The 21,472-nt window shown below is 46.8% G+C and overlaps 2 protein-coding genes across 2 annotated transcripts in view; one reads left to right on the forward strand and one right to left on the reverse strand.

The window, feature by feature from the left end:
* LOC143809634 (intestinal mucin-like protein) overlaps positions 1-21,472 on the reverse strand; it is a 146,514-nt gene that overhangs the window by 47,092 nt on the left and 77,950 nt on the right. The gene's annotated exons all lie outside the window — the stretch shown is intronic.
* Positions 18,402-21,419, forward strand: LOC143806867 (uncharacterized). Its single transcript, XM_077287847.1, has 2 exons — positions 18,402-20,805; positions 21,224-21,419. The coding sequence occupies exons 1-2, from the start codon at positions 19,700-19,702 to the stop codon at positions 21,315-21,317; spliced, it is 1,200 nt and encodes a 399-aa protein (XP_077143962.1). The 5' UTR covers positions 18,402-19,699; the 3' UTR covers positions 21,318-21,419.

Raw genomic sequence — 21,472 nt, forward strand, 5'->3', positions numbered from 1 at the left:
GCCATGACAGGATACGATGACAGTGAACAAATCAAAGTCACAGATAGAATAAACTTAGGTTGCAAATTACCAATGGCGACAGGACTAACAACCTTAGTAAGACGCTTAGAGCATGCTGAGATAACATGTGTAGAATCACCACAGTAGTAACACAAGCCATTCTGGCGTCTATGAATTTTCCGCTCATTTCTAGTCAGGATTCTATCACATTGCATTAAATCAGGTGCCTGTTCAGATAACACCATGAGGGAATTTGCGGTTTTGCGCTCCCGCAACCGCCGGTCAATTTGAATTGCCAGGGCCATGGAATCATTCAGACCTGTGGGAATGGGAAAACCCACCATCACATTCTTAATGGCTTCAGAAAGGCCATTTCTAAAATTTGCAGCCAATGCACACTCGTTCCACTGGGTCAGCACGGACCATTTCCGAAATTTTTGGCAATACACTTCAGCCTCGTCCTGGCCCTGAGACATAGCCAGCAAGGCCTTTTCTGCCTGAATCTCAAGATTGGGTTCCTCATAAAGCAAACCGAGCGCCAGAAAAAACGCATCAATATCAGCCAATGCCGGATCTCCTGGCGCCAGCGAGAAAGCCCAATCCTGAGGGTCGCCCCGTAAAAAAGAAATAACAATTTTCACTTGCTGAGCGGAGTCTCCAGAGGAACAGGGTCTCAGGGACAAAAACAATTTACAATTATTCCTGAAATTTCTAAACTTAAATCGGTCTCCGGAAAACAGTTCAGGAATCGGTATCTTAGGTTCTGACATAGGATTTCTGGTAACATAATCTTGTATGCCCTGCACACGAGCAGCAAGCTGGTCCACACTTGTAATCAAGGTCTGGACATTCATGTCTGCAGCAATCACAAGCCACTCAGAGGTAAAGGGGAAAAGAAAAAAAAAATGAGAGAGAGAAAAAAAAAACTCAGAACTTTCTTTCTTATAATCCCGCTTCTGCAATGCATTTAACATTTAATACTGGCCTGGCAAACTGTTATGACCCCAATGGCGAGGGTCTCAGAGAAATCAGCAAGTCTGCGAAGTACAAAAATCCAGCTCATAGGGCAGTGGTAACTGGGTTGACCATATATCTACTCCTAACGCCAACACTAGAAGTAGCCGGGGAACATGCCTACGTTGGTCGCTAGATGTCTCGCGCCAGCCGGAGAGCTAACTACCCCTAGAAGAGGAAAACAAAGACCTCTCTTGCCTCCAGAGAAAAGACCCCAAAAGTAGGATACAAGCCCCCCACAAATAATAACGGTGAGGTAAGAGGAAATGACAAACACAGAGATGAACTAGGTTTAGCAAAGAGAGGCCCACTTACTAATAGCAGAATGTAGTAAGATAACTTATATGGTCAACAAAAACCCTATCAAAAATCCACGCTGGAGATTCAAGAACCCCCGAACCGTCTAACGGCCCGGGGGGAGAACACCAGCCACCCTAGAGCTTCCAGCAAGGTCAGGATACAGATTATATACAAGCTGGACAAAAATGCAAACAAAAACAAATAGCAAAAAGCAAGAAAGGAGACTTAGCTTAATCAAGCAGGAACCAGGATCAGTAGACAAGAGCACTACAGATTAGCTCTGATAACAACGTTGCCAGGCATTGAACTGAAGGTCCAGGGAGCTTATATAGCAACACCCCTGACCTAACGACCCAGGTGAGCATACAAGGGATGACAGACATACCCAGAGTCAAATCACTAGTAGCCACTAGAGGGAGCCAAAAGGTAAATTCACAACACTCGGGCACTCAGAATCATCTCGCAAACCTGCCTTATATAACACCTTCGGAGATTTGTAAACTCTATGTATCACATAAAGCTGTGACAGCCTATACGGTTCGCTCAGAGACAGCCATGGAACCCACTCCAGCACCGACTCCCAAGTTTCATTCTCCATTGGGCCCAGATCCCTCTCCCACTTAGCTCTCGCCAGTATTGGAAACCCTAGGAGGAAAGTATGCAGCAAGTCTTTATAAAGAGTGGAAATAACCCCCCCAGTAGTCACTTCACCACACACATACTCTAACACTATATCCCTTTGAATTCTGATGCCTCTGTCCCTATTCTGAGCTCCAAATGCATGTCTCATCCGCAAATGCTGATATTCCCTCGCAGGCCAGAGGTCAAATTCCACCTGCAATTGGGAAAAGGATTTCAACTCTCCCTGCTCAATTATCTGATACACGTATTGAATCCCCTTGGCCTGCCATTCTGGTAGTACTGTTGTGAATTTGGATTCTGGGCTCCCCCGGTGGCCGCTTGTGGAATTGGACTTGTCATCCTCTTTCCTGTTTCACCTGATTCCATCAGTAGTGGGTGTCGCTATTTAAGCTCATTTCTCTGGTGGTTTCTTGCCGGTCAACAATGTTATCTGATGCCTCTCAGTGCTTGTTCCTGCTTCTAGACAACTACTAGATAAGTTGGACTTTTGTCCATGTTTTGTTTTGCCTATTTGTTCCAGTTCACAGCTGAAGTTTTGTTACTGTGTCTGGAAAGCTCTCGTTGATCAGGGATTGCTACTCTGGCGTTATGAGTTAATGCCAGAGTTTAAGGTAATCTCTGGATGGTGTTTTGTTAGTGTTTTTCTGCTGACCATGAAAGTATACTATCTGTCTTCTGCTATCTAGTAAGCGGACCTCAAATTTGCTAAGACTATTTTCCTGCTGCGTTTGTTGTTTCATCTGAACTCACCGTCATTATATGTGGGGGGCTACTGTCTTCTTTGGAATATTTCTCTAGAGGTGAGCCAGGTCTTATATTTCCCTCTGCTAGCTATTTAGGTCTTAGGCCAGAGCTGGGCATCTAGCGATAAATAGGAAATGCTACCTGGCTATTTCTAGTTGCGCGGCAGGCTTAGTTCATGGTCAGTATAGTTCCATCTTCCGAGAGCTTGTCCCTCTATAGGCTTGCTATGATCTCTGCCTGCAGAGATCATGACAGTTTGACCGGCCAATAAAGTGTTAAAGACCCAGGTTGAGAAAGGAGAGTTATAAGAAGTCTGCTGGAATTTTTTTTTTTTTTTTCCCTCCAGTCTGCCTTGCTGCAGTCTTTTTTCTCTCTCTCCTCCTAATCTCTGTATGCTCTGTGTGCACCTGACAATAATGGATCTCCAGAGTGTAACTGCGGGTTTGAATAATCTCATCACGAAAGTACAAAATTTACAAGATTTTGTGGTACATGCTCCGGTATCTGAGCCGAGAATTCCTTTGCCGGAGTTCTTCACAGGGAATAGAGCTAGCTTCCAGGATTTCCGAAATAATTGTAAGCTTTATTTGTCCCTGAAGTCTCGTTCAGCTGGAGACCCTGCTCAGCAGGTTAGGATTGTGATTTCCTTGCTCAGGGGTGACCCTCAAGATTGGGCCTTCTCATTGCCAGCAGGGGATCCTGCGTTACGCGATGTGGATGCGTTTTTTCTGGCCTTGGGCTTGCTTTATGAGGAACCTCATTTGGAACTTCAGGCAGAAAAAACTTTGATGGCACTATCTCAGGGGCAAGACGAAGCTGAAGTTTTCTGCCAAAAATTCCGTAAATGGTCTGTGCTTACTCAGTGGAATGAGTGCGCCTTGGCGGCAACTTTCAGAGAAGGTCTCTCTGATGCCGTTAAGGATGTTATGGTGGGGTTCCCTTTGCCTGCAGGTCTGAATGAGTCTATGACAATGGCTATTCAGATTGATAGGCGTCTGCGGGAGCGCAAACCGGTGCACCATCTGGCGGTGTCTATGGAAAAGACGCCAGAAAGTATGCAGTGTGATAGAATTCTGTCCAGGAGCGAGCGACAGAATTTTAGACGGAAGAATGGATTGTGTTTCTATTGTGGGGATTCTACTCATGTTATATCGGCATGCTCTAGGCGTACAAAGAAGCTTGATAAGTCTGTTTCCATTGGCACCATTCAGTCTAAGTTTATTTTGTCTGTAACTCTGATTTGCTCTTTGTCATCCATTGCCACGGACGCCTATGTTGACTCTGGCGCCGCTCTGAGTCTTATGGATTGGTCCTTTGCCAATCGTTGTGGTTTTGATTTGGAGCCTTTGGAGACTCTTATTCCTCTGAAGGGGATTGACTCCACCCCATTGGCTAATAATAAACCACAATACTGGACACAAGTAACCATGCGTATCAATCCGGACCACCAGGAGATTATTCGTTTCCTGGTGCTGTATAATTTACATGACGATTTGGTACTGGGATTGCCATGGTTGCAGTCTCACAACCCAGTCTTGGACTGGAGAGCAATGTCTGTGTTGAGCTGGGGATGTAAGGGTATTCATGGGGACGTACCTTTGGTTTCTATTTCGTCGTCCATTCCCTCTGAAGTCCCTGAGTTCCTCTCTGATTATCAAGACGTCTTTGACGAACCCAAGCTTGGGTCGTTACCTCCGCACCGTGAGTGCGATTGTGCCATAGATTTGATACCGGGTTGTAAATATCCAAAGGGTCGTTTGTTTAATTTGTCTGTGCCGGAACATGCTGCTATGCGGGAATATATAAAGGAGTCTTTGGAAAAGGGACATATTCGTCCATCTTCTTCTCCCTTGGGAGCTGGGTTTTTCTTTGTCTCAAAAAAAGACGGCTCTTTGAGACCATGTATTGATTATCGGCTTCTGAATAAGATCACTGTTAAGTATCAATACCCATTGCCATTGCTTACTGATTTGTTTGCTCGTATAGAGGGTGCTAAGTGGTTCTCTAAAATTGATCTTCGTGGGGCGTATAATTTGGTGCGGATCAGGCAGGGGGATGAGTGGAAGACCGCATTTAATACGCCCGAGGGCCACTTTGAGTATTTGGTCATGCCTTTTGGTCTTTCTAATGCCCCTTCAGTTTTCCAGTCTTTTATGCATGATATTTTCCGCGATTTTCTGGATAAATTTATGATAATATATCTGGATGATATTCTGATTTTTTCTGATGACTGGGACTCTCATGTCCAGCAGGTCAGGAGAGTTTTTCAGGTTCTGCGGTCTAATTCTTTATGTGTGAAGGGGTCTAAGTGCGTTTTTGGGGTCCAGAAAATTTCCTTTTTGGGGTATATTTTTTCTCCCTCTTCCATTGAGATGGATCCCGTCAAGGTGCAAGCTATTTGTGACTGGACTCAGCCCTCCTCTCTTAAGGGTCTTCAGAGATTTTTGGGCTTTGCCAACTTTTACCGCCGATTTATTGCTGGTTTTTCGGATGTCGTTAAACCACTGACTGATTTGACCAGACAAGGCGCTGATGTTGCTAATTGGTCCCCTCATGCTGTAGAGGCCTTTCAGGAGCTTAAGCGCCGTTTTGCCTCTGCCCCTGTGTTGCGTCAGCCTGATGTGAATCTGCCTTTTCAGGTTGAGGTTGACGCTTCGGAGATCGGAGCTGGGGCAGTGTTGTCGCAGAAAGGTTCCGACTGCTCCGTCATTAGGCCTTGTGCCTTCTTTTCTCGCAAATTTTCGCCCGCAGAGCGGAATTATGATGTTGGGAATCGGGAGCTTTTGGCCATGAAGTGGGCGTTTGAGGAGTGGCGCCATTGGCTCGAGGGGGCTAGGCATCAGGTGGTGGTATTGACTGACCACAAAAATTTGATTTATCTTGAGACTGCCAGACGCCTGAATCCTAGACAGGCGCGCTGGTCTTTATTTTTTTCTCGCTTTAATTTTGTGGTGTCATACCTACCGGGTTCTAAGAATGTTAAGGCAGATGCCCTTTCTAGGAGTTTTGACCCGGACTCTCCTGGTAATTCTGAACCCACAGGTATCCTTAGGGAGGGAGTAATTTTGTCGGCCGTTTCTCCTGATCTGCGGCGGTCCTTGCAAGAGTTTCAGGCGGATAGACCGGATCGTTGTCCGCCTGATAGACTGTTTGTTCCGGATGATTGGACCAGCAGAGTCATCTCTGAGGTACATTCTTCTGCATTGGCAGGTCATCCCGGAATTTTTGGTACCAGGGATTTGGTGGCAAGATCCTTCTGGTGGCCTTCTCTGTCACGAGATGTGCGAGTCTTTGTGCAGTCATGTGACGTTTGTGCTCGGGCCAAGTCTTGTAGTTCTCGGGCTAGCGGACTGCTGTTGCCCTTGTCTATTCCTAAGAGGCCTTGGACACACATCTCGATGGATTTTATTTCAGATCTGCCTGTTTCCCAGAAGATGTCTGTCATCTGGGTGGTCTGTGACCGTTTCTCTAAAATGGTCCATTTGGTTCCTCTGCCCAAGTTGCCTTCTTCTTCTGAGTTGGTTCCTCTGTTTTTTCAGAATGTTGTCCGATTGCACGGTATTCCTGAGAATATTGTTTCTGACAGAGGTACCCAATTTGTGTCTAGATTTTGGCGGGCATTCTGTGCTAGGATGGGCATAGATTTGTCTTTTTCATCTGCTTTTCACCCTCAGACTAATGGCCAGACCGAGCGGACTAATCAGACCCTTGAGACATATCTGAGGTGTTTTGTCTCTGCTGACCAGGATGATTGGGTTGCTTTTTTGCCATTGGCAGAGTTCGCCCTCAATAATCGGGCCAGTTCTTCCACCTTGGTGTCCCCGTTTTTCTGTAATTCGGGGTTTCACCCTCGATTTTCCTCCGGTCAGGTGGAATCCTCGGATTGTCCTGGAGTGGATGCGGTGGTGGAGAGATTGCATCACATCTGGGGGCAGGTTATGGACAATTTGAAGTTGTCCCAGGAGAAGACTCAGCGTTTTGCCAACCGTCATCGTCGTGTTGGTTCTCGGCTTTGTGTTGGAGATTTAGTGTGGTTGTCTTCTCGTTTTGTCCCTATGAGGGTCTCTTCTCCTAAGTTTAAACCTCGGTTCATCGGCCCTTATAGAATATTGGAGATTCTTAATCCTGTTTCTTTCCGTTTGGACCTCCCTGCGTCCTTTTCCATTCATAACGTTTTTCATCGGTCGTTATTGCGCAGGTATGAGGTACCTGTTGTACCTTCAGTTGAGCCTCCTGCTCCGGTGTTGGTTGAGGGTGAGTTGGAGTACGTTGTGGAGAAAATTTTGGACTCTCGTGTTTCCAGACGGAAACTCCAGTATCTGGTCAACTGGAAGGGTTACGGCCAGGAGGATAATTCTTGGGTCAATGCATCTGATGTTCATGCTTCTGATCTTGTTCGTGCCTTCCATAGGGCTCATCCTGGTCGCCCTGGTGGATCTGGTGAGGGTTCGGTGCCCCCTCCTTGAGGGGGGGGTACTGTTGTGAATTTGGATTCTGGGCTCCCCCGGTGGCCGCTTGTGGAATTGGACTTGTCATCCTCTTTCCTGTTTCACCTGATTCCATCAGTAGTGGGTGTCGCTATTTAAGCTCATTTCTCTGGTGGTTTCTTGCCGGTCAACAATGTTATCTGATGCCTCTCAGTGCTTGTTCCTGCTTCTAGACAACTACTAGATAAGTTGGACTTTTGTCCATGTTTTGTTTTGCCTATTTGTTCCAGTTCACAGCTGAAGTTTTGTTACTGTGTCTGGAAAGCTCTCGTTGATCAGGGATTGCTACTCTGGCGTTATGAGTTAATGCCAGAGTTTAAGGTAATCTCTGGATGGTGTTTTGTTAGTGTTTTTCTGCTGACCATGAAAGTATACTATCTGTCTTCTGCTATCTAGTAAGCGGACCTCAAATTTGCTAAGACTATTTTCCTGCTGCGTTTGTTGTTTCATCTGAACTCACCGTCATTATATGTGGGGGGCTACTGTCTTCTTTGGAATATTTCTCTAGAGGTGAGCCAGGTCTTATATTTCCCTCTGCTAGCTATTTAGGTCTTAGGCCAGAGCTGGGCATCTAGCGATAAATAGGAAATGCTACCTGGCTATTTCTAGTTGCGCGGCAGGCTTAGTTCATGGTCAGTATAGTTCCATCTTCCGAGAGCTTGTCCCTCTATAGGCTTGCTATGATCTCTGCCTGCAGAGATCATGACATAGTACCCCCAGTGCAACAAACTCCTGTAAATTATTGATATGCCATAACGGGGAGAATCTGGTCACACCCGTAATCCCACGTATATGTTTCAGTCTACCCCACAGCTTACATATCAATAACATAGTGGGATACAATTTCCCCAAAGCCCCCAGGGATCCATCCTCCAGACATTGTATTGCTGGCCTTCTTTTTGTCACCTTTTCCATTAATTGCTGTACCGCCCCGGACGACCCTTCATGCGCCCAGCCCTTAAAGTGCTGACTCTGGGCTGCAAGAAAATATACTTCAGGGTTAGGCAATGCCAAGCCCCCATCTTCCTTGGATCGCTGAAGTGTCTCCAGTCTGATACGTGGATGTTGTCTCCCCCATACTAAATTCCTGAATAGGGAGTTAATCTGCCTAAATTTCCGTGCGGTATCCAAACTGGCGCATTATGAAGAACATATAGAATTTTCGGCATCAAAATCATTTTAATAAGATTCACCCTGCCCGCCACAGATAAATGCAGCTTAATCCAAGCATCCACTTTTGCCTTAAGAAAGCCTAAGATCGGAGTCAGATTCCTATGTATGTAATTTGTAACAGGCACAGATACCCATATCCCAAGATATTTAAATTGACTTACTACCTTCAGTCACCCATCCTCCAGCGGCTCACTCCCCTCCTCCCCTACATCATCCACTTTAAACAAGGTAGACTTACTCCAGTTTATCATCAGTCCTGACAGTGAGCCAAATCTTTCAATAAGCCCAATGCCCCCAAGGAACCAACCAGGTCAGCTAGAAACAGTAGAATATCTTCCGCATACAACGCCACCCTCTCCTCAATCATCCCATATTTAAACCCAGACACCTCGTCAGACTGTCGAAGTTTAGCAGCCAATGGCTTCACAGCCAGAGCAAACAAAAGAGAGAGCGGACACCCCTGCCTTGTCCCTCTAGCTAATTGTATAGTCCGTGACAACTCCCCATTCACCCTGACTCTGGCCATCGGCCGCGAGTACAGCAGCCGAACCCAGGACACAAACCGCGAGCCAAACCCCATATACTGCAACACCTGCCAGAGATATCCCCATTCCACACTGTCGATCGCCTTATGGGCGTCTAAAGATGCAATAACTCTCTGGCCACAGTTGTCGGACCTAAGCTGCAGATTCATAAATAGCCTCCGTAGGTTGACCCCCGTGGATCTATCAGGCATAAAGCGAGATTGGTCTGGGTGCACCAGGCCGGAGATAACACTCGTCAACCTCGTCGACAACACCTTGGCCAGAAGCTTGACATCTATAGTGAGCAAGGAGATTGGCCGGTATGACTCAGGTTTGCCCCAAGTCTTTCCCATCCTTAGGAATCACCGCTATTATGGCTTCTCTCATGAATGCTGGCAGACACCCTCTACTCTTAGCCTCCTCCAGGACCGCCTTCAATCTGGGAATCAGCACCTCCCCCATATGTTTATAAATCTCAGCAGGAAACCCATCCACTCCAGGCACCTTTCCATTAGCCATTGACTGCAATGCCCGACTCAGTTCCTCCCCCGTGATGGGAGCCTCCAAGTCCTCTCTATCTGTGTCACTCAGCCTCGGGAGCTCCAGTCCCTCAAGGAACGCCAGATGGGAGCCTCCAAGTCCTCTCTATCTGTGTCACTCAGCCTCGGGAGCTCCAGTCCCTCAAGGAATGCCACTGTGTCTCCCACCGACCCATCCACCAGAGAGGAATATAGGTCCGCGTAAAAATCCGCAAAAACCTCCAAAATCTCTGGAGTCTCAGAGACCCTCGTACCACTCCCGGAAACCAGAGAATGGACAAACAAAGTATTTCTCTGGGCAGAAGCCACCAGCGACAGCATGTGACCCACAGTTTCACCCTCCTGATAATAAGCCAGCTTCATGAATTCCAGCTTCCTTTCAGCCTTACCCAACAAAATTTCTTCCAGATGACTTTGAGCTGCCTTTAATCTCTTCCCAGCTTCTGGAGTACCCAGTATTACCATCTCATGCTCCGCTGTCCTCAACCCATCAATCGCTGTCTTCTCTGCCTCTCTCGACTTCTGCTTACATCTACTAATATCTCTAAACAACAGCCCTCTTAAAGGACCACTGTCACCCCCCTCCAGCCGTTATAAACTAAAAGAGCCACCTTGTGCAGCATTAATGCTGCATTCTAACAAGGTGGCTCTTTTAGTTTTAGGTTCAAGTATACCCCAAATAAAGTGTTTTTATACTTAGCCAAAATTCCTGTCTTTAGCCAGGGAGGCGGGTCCTCACTCCTCAGCTTGACTAGCTCTTCTGCCGTCACTCCAATCTTCCTGCGCTTTCGGCGCCGCCCCCTCAGCGCTGTTATAGTTTCAAAACCAGCGCCTGCACTGTGTACTGGTGTTAGAGCAGAATCCATTTTATTTTGCTTGCCTCTATTTTGTATAAGTGTTATTAGAGGTCAGAAAAGTAAGATACAATTCACTATTCTTCATTGTGCTGTTATCGTGAAATCCTAAGAACTAATGGAAGGAGTGCAAAATACAGACAGACACACTGGCGCTGGGCTACCCCCCTACAAATGTAGCTGAAGGAGTGAATGTCCTTGGAAAGATAAAGAATGATGTACTGTGTAAGATATGTCTGCAAAAGTGTAGGGAGATAAGGGAGTAAAACACTCCGATGCTTAGCCAATACATGGGGAATCCGCCTCCAACACAAGAATGCATAAAAGTGTGTGTAAGCTCATTAAAGACTAGAGATATTTCAAATACAGCCCTGGCGTACTGTGTCTTATCTCTCCGGTGCCATGACTTCATCTCTACAGTGGACTCATCAGAGAGTAGGTCGAGACCTGCGACAACAATTCTGGCTGCCCGAACAGGGACCTGAGTGCTTCATCTGGGACCCAGCCGACTCCAGTAATGGACCAGGGGACTTCCCGGGACTAGTGGCATCACACAGCGCTGGGGTGAGAATACTGATTATATTCTGCCTACGTCATTCCACTTGTGGACGGGTTTTCCCCTGCTTCTAGTCGACCAGGACCAGGTAAGATCACGGGCTTTGCCCGGCTCAGGTACCCTTGAACCCAGATGTTAACCCTCATTGTGTGGTTACTGATGACTCCACTGTTAGATTAAAATGATTGACCCAATGATCTTTGTATGGTGTGCTTGTGGAGTGTTTGTTGTTTGTCTGTTCATGTACCTGTGTTATCAATCTTGGAAGCAAGCTAATACAATAACCTGTAAGCACAGTAAACCTATAGTTTAGGTTTAGGACTAAGGCAGGAGGACATAGCCTTCTCTAGGTGAGGAGGAAAAGTCCGTCTGATAAGTTTTCAGCCTGCATGTTTAGGGCTAACGCAGGATGACATAGCCTTCTCTCGGTGAGGAGGAAAGGTCTGTCTGATAGTTTTCAGCCTGCACGTATACTAGCAATAGAATTGGGAACTAAGTACAGGGTTCCATAGTGCTAGAGAATAGTCCAGAGAATAGTCCAGAAGGGAAGGAATCCCAGAAGCACGTTAGTGTGTTCTTGAAGACAAGAGGCTTCCACCCCTCAGGGGAGTTAGATTCAGGTAAATGGCATGACTTCATGAACAACCACACGGTGCAGCTGACAGTGGACCTCTGACTTACCATGTTGCTAGTAGGTATCAGCCATGGTCTCCCACAGAACAGATGTCTTTGACTGCACAGCTGCCAGACATTAACCAAGGACCTATGACTTTTGCCAGACAGTGTGGGGTGATACAGCACACTTACCAGGCAACCAGACAGGACGTGCAACAGTTAATGCGTTCAGCCCTGGGGGAAGCACCTTCCACCCGACTGACAGCTGAGACATTTAAAATGTACCCAGGGGGAAATGGTCCCCAAGACGGAGAACCTAACAATGCCAGGTCAGGGTCTGACTTTGTTGAGGCACTGGAAAAAGCCTGTAAGATTAGACAGGAGGAAGTATCGGTGCATTTAGAAGACTGTGTACAGGACCCGAAGGAGCTCCCCATTGATTATTTCTACAGGTTGCAACAACGATGGTCTGATATGGGTTATGGTGAAGATAATAGAACTGCGACACGTTTGTTAAGTCATGCATATATGCAAGGGATTGATAAGTATGTGAGAGAGAAAGTGATGGCAAGTAGACCAGATTGGAAATCCTGCCCCCCCAGGCGATCTTGCTAAGATTGCACATGGAGTCAGTTTGGACTCGCAGAAGCAGAAAACTAAGGTTCACTTTCAGAGGAGTGGACCCTCACAGAGAGGTGGAGGACCCACTACGGGTCCTAGATTGTGTTACGGATGTAAGAAACCAGGATATTTTAGGAAAGATTGTCGCACAAACCCATACCCAGATAAGGTTCCCACCCCCGACTGTACAGTACAGGTGAGCCTGCCAGGAGGAACTACAGCAGACTTTCAGGTTGACACAGGAGCTGACAACTCAGTTATCACTGTTGTGAAATTGGATTTTGGGCTCCCCCGGTGGCCACTGGTGGAATTGAACTGGTGTGCATCATCCCCTCTGTTCACCTGTTTCCATCAGGATGTGGGAGTCGCTATTTAGCCTTGCTCCTCTGTCACTTCCATGCCGGTCAACATTGTAATCAGAAGCCTTTCTGTGCATGTTCCTGCTGCTAGACAACTCCCAGCTAAGTTGGACTTTTGTCCTCGTTTGTTTTTGCATTTTGTTCCAGTTCACAGCTGTTGTTTCGTTTCTGTGTCTGGAAAGCTCTTGTGATCTGAAATTGCCACTATGATGTTATGAGTTAATACTAGAGTCTTAAAGTAATTTCAGGATGGTGTTTTGATAGGGTTTTCAGCTGACCATGAAAGTGCCCTTTCTGTCTTCCTGCTATCTAGTAAGCGGACCTCAATTTTGCTAAACCTATTTTCATACTACGTTTGTCATTTTCATCTAAAATCACCGCCAATATATGTGCGGGCCTCTGTCTGCCTTTCGGGGAAATTTCTCTAGAGGTGAGCCAGGACTATATTTTCCTCTGCCAGGATTAGGTAGTCCTCCGGCTGGCGCTGGGCGTCTAGGGATAAAACGTAGGCAACGCTACCCGGCTACTGTTAGTTGTGCGGCAGGTTTAGTTCATGGTCAGTTTAGTTTCCATCCTTCCAAGAGCTAGTTCTTATGTTTGCTGGGCTATGTTCTCTTGCCATTGAGAACCATAACAGTTTGACCGGACCAAGAAGGGTTAAATTAATTGGCAGAGAAAGGAGAGAAAAGAGAAGTCTGCTGAAGATTTTTTTTTTTTTTTTTTGAATCTCTTGCAAGTCTGCCTATATTGCAGCCTTTCTCTCTCTCTCTCCTTCTAATCCTGGAATGGCTCTGTGTTCACCTGTTTAAAATGGATATTCAGAGTTTAGCTGCAGGTTTGAATAATCTCACCACGAAAGTTCAAAATTTACAAGATTTTGTTGTTCATGTTCCTATATCTGAACCTAGAATTCCTTTGCCTGAATTTTTCTCGGGGAATAGATCTTGCTTTCAAAATTTCAAAAATAATTGCAAGTTGTTTTTGTCCCTGAAATCTCGCTCTGCTGGAGATCCTGCTCAGCAGGTCAGGATTGTGATTTCCTTGCTCCGGGGCGACCCTCAGGATTGGGCTTTTGCATTGGCTCCAGGGGATCCTGCGTTGCTCAATGTGGATGCGTTTTTTCTGGCCTTGGGGTTGCTTTATGAGGAACCTCAGTTAGAGCTTCAGGCGGAAAAGGCCTTGATGTCCCTATCTCAGGGGCAAGACGAAGCTGAAATATACTGCCAGAAATTCCGTAAATGGGCTGTGCTTACTCAGTGGAATGAGTGCGCCCTGGCGGCGAATTTCAGAGAGGGTCTCTCTGATGCCATTAAGGATGTTATGGTGGGGTTCCCTGTGCCTGCGGGTCTGAATGAGTCCATGACAATGGCTATCCAGATCGATAGGCGTCTACGGGAGCGCAAACCTGTGCACCATTTGGCGGTGTCTACTGAGAAGACGCCAGAGAATATGCAATGTGATAGAATTCTGTCCAGAAACGAACGGCAGAATTTTAGACGAAAAAATGGGTTGTGCTTCTATTGCGGTGATTCAACTCATGTTATATCAGCATGCTCTAAGCGTACTAAGAAGCTTGATAAGTCTGTTTCTATTGGCACTTTACAGTCTAAGTTTATTCTATCTGTGACCCTGATTTGTTCTTTATCATCTATTACCGCGGACGCCTATGTCGACTCTGGCGCCGCTTTGAGTCTTATGGATTGGTCCTTTGCCAAACGCTGTGGGTATGATTTAGAGCCTCTTGAAACTCCTATACCCCTGAAGGGGATTGACTCCACCCCATTGGCTAGTAATAAACCACAATACTGGACACAAGTAACTATGCGGATTAATCCGGATCACCAGGAGATTATTCGCTTTCTTGTGCTGTATAACCTACATGATGTGTTGGTGCTTGGATTGCCATGGCTGCAATCTCATAACCCAGTCCTCGACTGGAAAGCTATGTCTGTGTTAAGCTGGGGATGTAAGGGGACGCATGGGGACGTACCTTTGGTTTCCATTTCATCATCTATTCCCTCTGAGATTCCTGAATTCTTGTCTGACTATCGTGACGTTTTTGAAGAACCTAAGCTTGGTTCATTACCTCCGCACCGGGAGTGCGATTGTGCCATAGATTTGATTCCGGGTAGTAAATACCCTAAGGGTCGTTTATTTAATCTGTCTGTGCCTGAACATGCTGCTATGTGAGAATATATAAAGGAGTCCTTGGAAAAGGGACATATTCATCCTTCGTCATCTCCCATAGGAGCCGGTTTTTTCTTTGTGGCTAAGAAAGATGGCTCTTTGAGGCCGTGTATTGATTATCGGCTTTTGAATAAAATCACGGTAAAATATCAATATCCGTTACCACTGCTGACTGATTTGTTTGCTCGCATAAAGGGGGCCAAGTGGTTCTCTAAGATAGATCTCCGTGGGGCGTATAATTTGGTGCGAATTAAGCAGGGGGATGAGTGGAAAACCGCATTTAATACGCCCGAGGGCCACTTTGAGTATTTGGTGATGCCTTTTGGTCTTTCAAATGCCCCTTCAGTCTTTCAGTCCTTTATGCATGACATTTTCCGTGATTATTTGGATAAATTTATGATTGTGTATCTGGATGATATTTAGATTTTTTCGGATGACTGGGACTCTCATGTCCAGCAGGTCAGGAGGGTTTTTCAGGTTTTGCGGTCTAATTCCTTGTGTGTGAAGGGTTCTAAGTGCGTTTTTGGGGTTCAAAAGATTTCCTTCTTGGGATATATTTTTTTCCCCCTCTTCCATCGAGATGGATCCTGTCAAGGTTCAGGCTATTTGTGATTGGACGCAACCCTCTTCTCTTAAGAGTCTTCAGAAATTTTTGGGCTTTGCTAACTTTTATCGTCGATTTATTGCTGGTTTTTCTGATGTTGTTAGACCATTGACTGATTTGACTAAGAAGGGTGCTGATGTTGCTGATTGGTCCCCTGCTGCTGTGGAGGCCTTTCGGGAGCTTAAGCGCCGCTTTTCTTCCGCCCCTGTGTTGCGTCAGCCTGATGTTGCTCTTCCTTTTCAGGTTGAGGTCGACGCTTCTGAAATCGGAGCTGAAGCGGTTTTGTCGCAGAGAAGTTCCGATTGCTCCGTGATGAGACCTTGTGCTTTTTTTTCGCGTAAATTTTCGCCCGCCGAGCGGAATTATGATGTTGGGAATCGGGAGCTTTTGGCCATGAAGTGGGCTTTTGAGGAGTGGCGTCATTGGCTTGAGGGGGCTAGACATCAGGTGGTGGTATTGACTGACCACAAAAATCTAATTTATCTTGAGTCCGCCAGACGCCTGAATCCTAGACAGGCGCGCTGGTCGTTGTTTTTCTCTCGGTTTAATTTTGTGGTGTCCTACCTGCCGGGTTCTAAGAATGTTAAGGCGGATGCCCTTTCTAGGAGTTTTGAGCCTGACTCCCCTGGTAATTCTGAACCTACAGGTATCCTTAAGGATGGAGTGATATTGTCTGCCGTTTCTCCAGACCTGCGGCGGGCCTTGCAGGAGTTTCAGGCGGATAGACCTGATCGTTGCCCACCTGGTAGACTGTTTGTTCCTGATGATTGGACCAGTAAAGTCATTTCTGAGGTTCATTCTTCTGCGTTGGCAGGTCATCCTGGAATCTTTGGTACCAGGGATTTGGTGGCAAGGTCCTTCTGGTGGCCTTCCCTGTCACGAGATGTGCGAGGCTTTGTGCAGTCTTGTGACGTTTGTGCTCGGGCCAAGCCTTGTTGTTCTCGGGCTAGTGGATTGTTGTTGCCCTTGCCTATCCCGAAGAGGCCTTGGACGCACATCTCGATGGATTTTATTTCGGATCTTCCTGTTTCTCAGAAGATGTCTGTCATCTGGGTGGTGTGTGACCGTTTCTCTAAGATGGTCCATTTGGTTCCCCTGCCTAAGTTGCCTTCTTCTTCCGAGTTGGTTCCTCTGTTTTTTCAAAATGTGGTCCGTTTGCATGGTATTCCGGAGAATATCATTTCTGACAGAGGAACCCAATTCGTGTCTAGATTTTGGCGAGCATTCTGTGCTAGGATGGGCATAGATTTGTCTTTTTCGTCTGCTTTCCATCCTCAGACTAATGGCCAGACCGAGCGGACGAATCAGACCTTGGAGACATATTTGAGGTGTTTTGTGTCTGCAGATCAGGATGATTGGGTTGCTTTTTTGCCTTTGGCGGAGTTTGCCCTCAATAATCGGGCCAGCTCTGCCACCTTGGTGTCTCCTTTTTTCTGTAATTCGGGGTTTCATCCTCGATTTTCTTCTGGTCAGGTGGAATCTTCGGATTGTCCTGGAGTGGATGCTGTGGTGGAGAGGTTGCATCAGATTTGGGGGCAGGTAGTGGACAATTTGAAGTTGTCCCAGGAGAAGACTCAGCTTTTTGCCAACCGCCGGCGTCGGGTTGGTCCTCGGCTTTGTGTTGGGGACTTGGTGTGGTTGTCTTCTCGTTTTGTCCCTATGAGGGTTTCTTCTCCTAAGTTTAAGCCTCGGTTCATCGGCCCGTACAAGATATTGGAGATTCTTAACCCTGTGTCCTTCCGTTTGGACCTCCCTGCATCTTTTTCTATTCATAATGTTTTTCATCGCTCATTATTGCGCAGGTATGAGGTACCGGTTGTGCCGTCCGTTGAGCCTCCTGCTCCGGTGTTGGTTGAGGGCGAGTTGGAGTACGTTGTGGAAAAAATCTTGGACTCCCGTGTTTCCAGACGGAAACTCCAGTATCTGGTCAAATGGAAGGGATACGGTCAGGAGGATAATTCTTGGGTGACTGCCTCTGATGTTCATGCCTCCGATCTGGTCCGTGCCTTTCATAGGGCTCATCCTGATCGCCCTGGTGGTTCTGGTGAGGGTTCGGTGCCCCCTCCTTGAGGGGGGGGTACTGTTGTGAAATTGGATTTTGGGCTCCCCCGGTGGCCACTGGTGGAATTGAACTGGTGTGCATCATCCCCTCTGTTCACCTGTTTCCATCAGGATGTGGGAGTCGCTATTTAGCCTTGCTCCTCTGTCACTTCCATGCCGGTCAACATTGTAATCAGAAGCCTTTCTGTGCATGTTCCTGCTGCTAGACAACTCCCAGCTAAGTTGGACTTTTGTCCTCGTTTGTTTTTGCATTTTGTTCCAGTTCACAGCTGTTGTTTCGTTTCTGTGTCTGGAAAGCTCTTGTGATCTGAAATTGCCACTCTGATGTTATGAGTTAATACTAGAGTCTTAAAGTAATTTCAGGATGGTGTTTTGATAGGGTTTTCAGCTGACCATGAAAGTGCCCTTTCTGTCTTCCTGCTATCTAGTAAGCGGACCTCAATTTTGCTAAACCTATTTTCATACTACGTTTGTCATTTTCATCTAAAATCACCGCCAATATATGTGGGGGCCTCTGTCTGCCTTTCGGGGAAATTTCTCTAGAGGTGAGCCAGGACTATATTTTCCTCTGCCAGGATTAGGTAGTCCTCCGGCTGGCGCTGGGCGTCTAGGGATAAAACGTAGGCAACGCTACCCGGCTACTGTTAGTTGTGCGGCAGGTTTAGTTCATGGTCAGTTTAGTTTCCATCCTTCCAAGAGCTAGTTCTTATGTTTGCTGGGCTATGTTCTCTTGCCATTGAGAACCATAACATATCACGCTTTCAGACTGTCCGTTACCCTTCCGTGACACCACCGACTTTGTCATGGCCACACCTTTCAATGCGCCGACCCAAACCTTGGGACTGACAGAAACCATTCCCCTCTCCATTTGTGGGAAGACCATTCTGACACAGTTAATGGTAGCCCCTAGGGGACGATGCAATCTGCTAGGTGCTGATGTTTTACGGAAACTACAGGCGGTTATTACTTACCATGATGACGGAACAGTGACTATGACCCCTCAACTTAAACCCAGTACCCTCTGCAAGATTATGGCCCTGGATGCAGCTGCAAGTACTGCAGAAAGTGATCCATTCACTGCACCTGCCTTGGATCAACTCCCCACTGATCTGTGGGCCAAAGGCAAAACTGATGTGGGAAAACTAAAAGTTCCTCCCATAATAGTCAAATTGAAACTGGGGTAGAACCACCCCTATTGCGTCAGTACCCCTTGAGTGCTGCTCAGGAGGCTGCAATAGACGCACAGTTACAAAAAATTGCTGGAATCAGGGGTTGTTGTGCCTACACAGTCCACTTGCAACACTCCCCTATATCCAGTAAAGAAGAAGGTTAGGCCTGGGGAGCCGGTGAATTATAGAATGGTCCATGACCTCAGAGCAGTCAGTGCCGCATAGAACTGCTTGCTCCCTTGGTTCCTAACCCTCACACCTTGTTGGCACACATACCGGTTAACAGTATTTGTTTTTCAGTGATTGACTTAGCATATGCCTTTTTCAGTGTTCCATTGCACCTAGTTTGTCAGTATCACAAGGCTGGCATGTTAAAGGAGCAGTTCTCATTCAGTATGTTGATGACCTATTGCTGTGTGCTCCTTCTCATTCTCTGTGTAAAATGGCCACGATCTCTTTACTCTTTTTCCTCCATGAACAGGGGTGCAAGGTATCCAAACAAAAATTACAGTTTTGCTTAAGTACTGTTGTGTTTCTAGGACATTGTCTCTCTCCAGGGAAAAAGCATCTCAACCCTGAGCGAAAACAGGCTATCATGGACATGCAGCCCCCACGGAATGTGCAGGGCCTCCGTGTGTTTCTAGGACTAACTTCCTACTGTCGTCCATGTATTCGGTCTGCCTCCATCTTAATTCAACCTCTATATGACCGTATGCAACCTGTCCCCTTCTGTCTTACACCAGAGGCACTTGACTGTTTTTACTCTCTGAAATTGTGCATTGTTTCTTCTCCAACTTTGGGCATCCCCAATTATGCCCTTCCTTTTAACCTTTTTCTTCATGAGAATGCAGGACATGCTACGGGTGTGCTGACTCAGCTTCATGGAGACAAACAGAGACCTGTTGCTTATTACAGTGGCCGCTTGGATACGGTGGCAAGAGGAAGTCCTTCCTGTGTTTGAGCCGTGTTGTCTGTCCAGCTGTTGCTACACAAGTCTTCAGAGATTGTTTTGGATTACCCACTGACGGTCCATACCCCGCATGATGTACATAGTATCCTTAACCAAGTACAACCTGGCCACCTGTCTATGGCCAGACAGCTGCGACTTCAGTGTGCTATTCTCATGCCTACTAATGTGACTTTGAAAAGGTGCACTGTCCTAAACCCCGCTACTCTTCTTCCAGTTCCTATGGATCCAAATGGGGGAGGGGTAGGTGACATGGAAAAGGACACTCTTTTTTCTTTCCAGAATGGATCCAGAGGAAAAAGATCAGATATCTAAACCACATGATTGTCTGGAATTGATGTCTCAGGAGACGGCTGGTCTCCCTACTGTCTCTAGTGTGCCAGTGCCTAATGCTGATTTTGAGCTTTTTGTAGATGGATCCCGTCACCAAGATGACCAAGGACGCTTCCGTACCGCATATGCTGTGGTCTCAGAACATGAGGTAATCAAAGCAGAGTCAATGCCAGCTCATATGTCTGCACAAGAAGCAGAACTCAAGGCGCTTACAGAAGCGTGCAAACTAGCAGAAGGTAAGACTGTAAATATCTACACTGATTCCAGGTATGCCTTTGGCATTGCACACGATTATGGGCCTATCTGGAGAGCCAGGGCTTTCCTGACAGCAAATGGCCACCCCATTAAACATGCTGAGGCAGTCCAGCAACTTATGAATGCACTACAGCTTCCCACCCAAGCAGGCATCATAAAGGTAAAGGCACATACCAAAGGCACTGATGGACGGACAAAGGGTAACGCACTGGCAGACCAGGCTGCTAAGGAAGCAGCAAGCACTCCTGTAGCCTCTCAAGTACATCACCTAGACACCCCACCATCTCCATTTGTGTCGAAAGACATCTTAGCCCGGTTACAAGAACAGGCAAGTAAGGAGGAGAAAGATAGGTGGCAAAAGATAGGGGCTTGCTCTGATACCGTCACTGGACTATGGGGGAGGGGTGAAAAGGTCTGCCTACCACAGGTACTGTACCCAATGATGGCACAGGTTCTGCACGGGAATGTGCACCACTCGAAGACGGCCATGTGTGACACCCTACAGAAACAATGGATTGCCCCCGGGTTTTCCACCTGCGCAGAAAGGCAGGTACAGAGCTGCATGATATGTGCCACACATAATCAGGGTAGGACAGTGAAAACCCCATCCAAACACACTCCCCGGCCCCTTTACCCATTCCAGAGACTGCAGATTGATTATATTCAGTTGCCTAGGGTAGGGACGTATGAGTATGTGTTGGTCTGCATTGATTTATTTTCAGGTTGGCCAGAAGCCTACCCAGTTGCCAAAGCTACGGCTAAGACAACTGCGAAGAAACTGATGGCTGAGATCATATGCAGGTATGGAGTTCCTGAAGTCATTGAAAGCGATCGGGGTTCCCATTTTACTGGAGAGATCATGTCAGAGGTAATGGCAGCACTGGGGGTAAGTCAAGCATTGCATACTCCATACCATCCGCAGAGCAGTGGAAAAGTGGAGAGACTAAATGGAACTCTTAAGCTTAAAATCCAGAAGGCAATGGCAGAGACTGGTAAACCATGGACAGAATGCCTTCCTCTAGCTTTGTTTTCAGTAAGATATACCCCAAACAGGAAGACAGGACTGTCACCGTATGAGATTCTGTTTGGCAGGGGCCCCAATCTTGGATGTTTCTTTCCACAACAGTTGCAGCTCAAGTACCAGGACTTGACTAGCTATGTCAGGCCTTACATGGACACCTTGCTAAAGTGCATTTAACTGTCTTCAGTTCTCTTCCAGACCCAGACAAGGTTCCTGGACACCATCCCTTAGAGCCAGGAGACTGGGTAGTGATAAAGCGGCACGTCCGGAAGAGCCTGGATCCAAGATTTGACGGACCATACCAAGTGCTCCTGACCACAGCCACAGCTGTCAAGCTCGAAGGAAAACCTAGTTGGATCCACGCATCACACTGCAAGCGAGTTAAAGAACTGGACAGCCGATAAAGGAAACAATGTTTTGGCTGGTTTCGATTTCCATGATATTATG

Source organism: Ranitomeya variabilis, chromosome 2 (assembly GCF_051348905.1).
Source record: "Ranitomeya variabilis isolate aRanVar5 chromosome 2, aRanVar5.hap1, whole genome shotgun sequence".
NCBI lineage: Eukaryota > Metazoa > Chordata > Amphibia > Anura > Dendrobatidae > Ranitomeya > Ranitomeya variabilis.

Coding starts and splice junctions, on each gene's coding strand:
- LOC143806867 (XM_077287847.1), top strand. CDS start 19,700: ATGGATCCAGAGGAAAAAGATCAGATATCTAAACCACATGATTGTCTG. Junction 20,806..21,223: donor ATGGCTGAGATCATATGCAG/GTATGGAGTTCC, acceptor GTTCTCTTCCAG/ACCCAGACAAGGTTCCTGGA.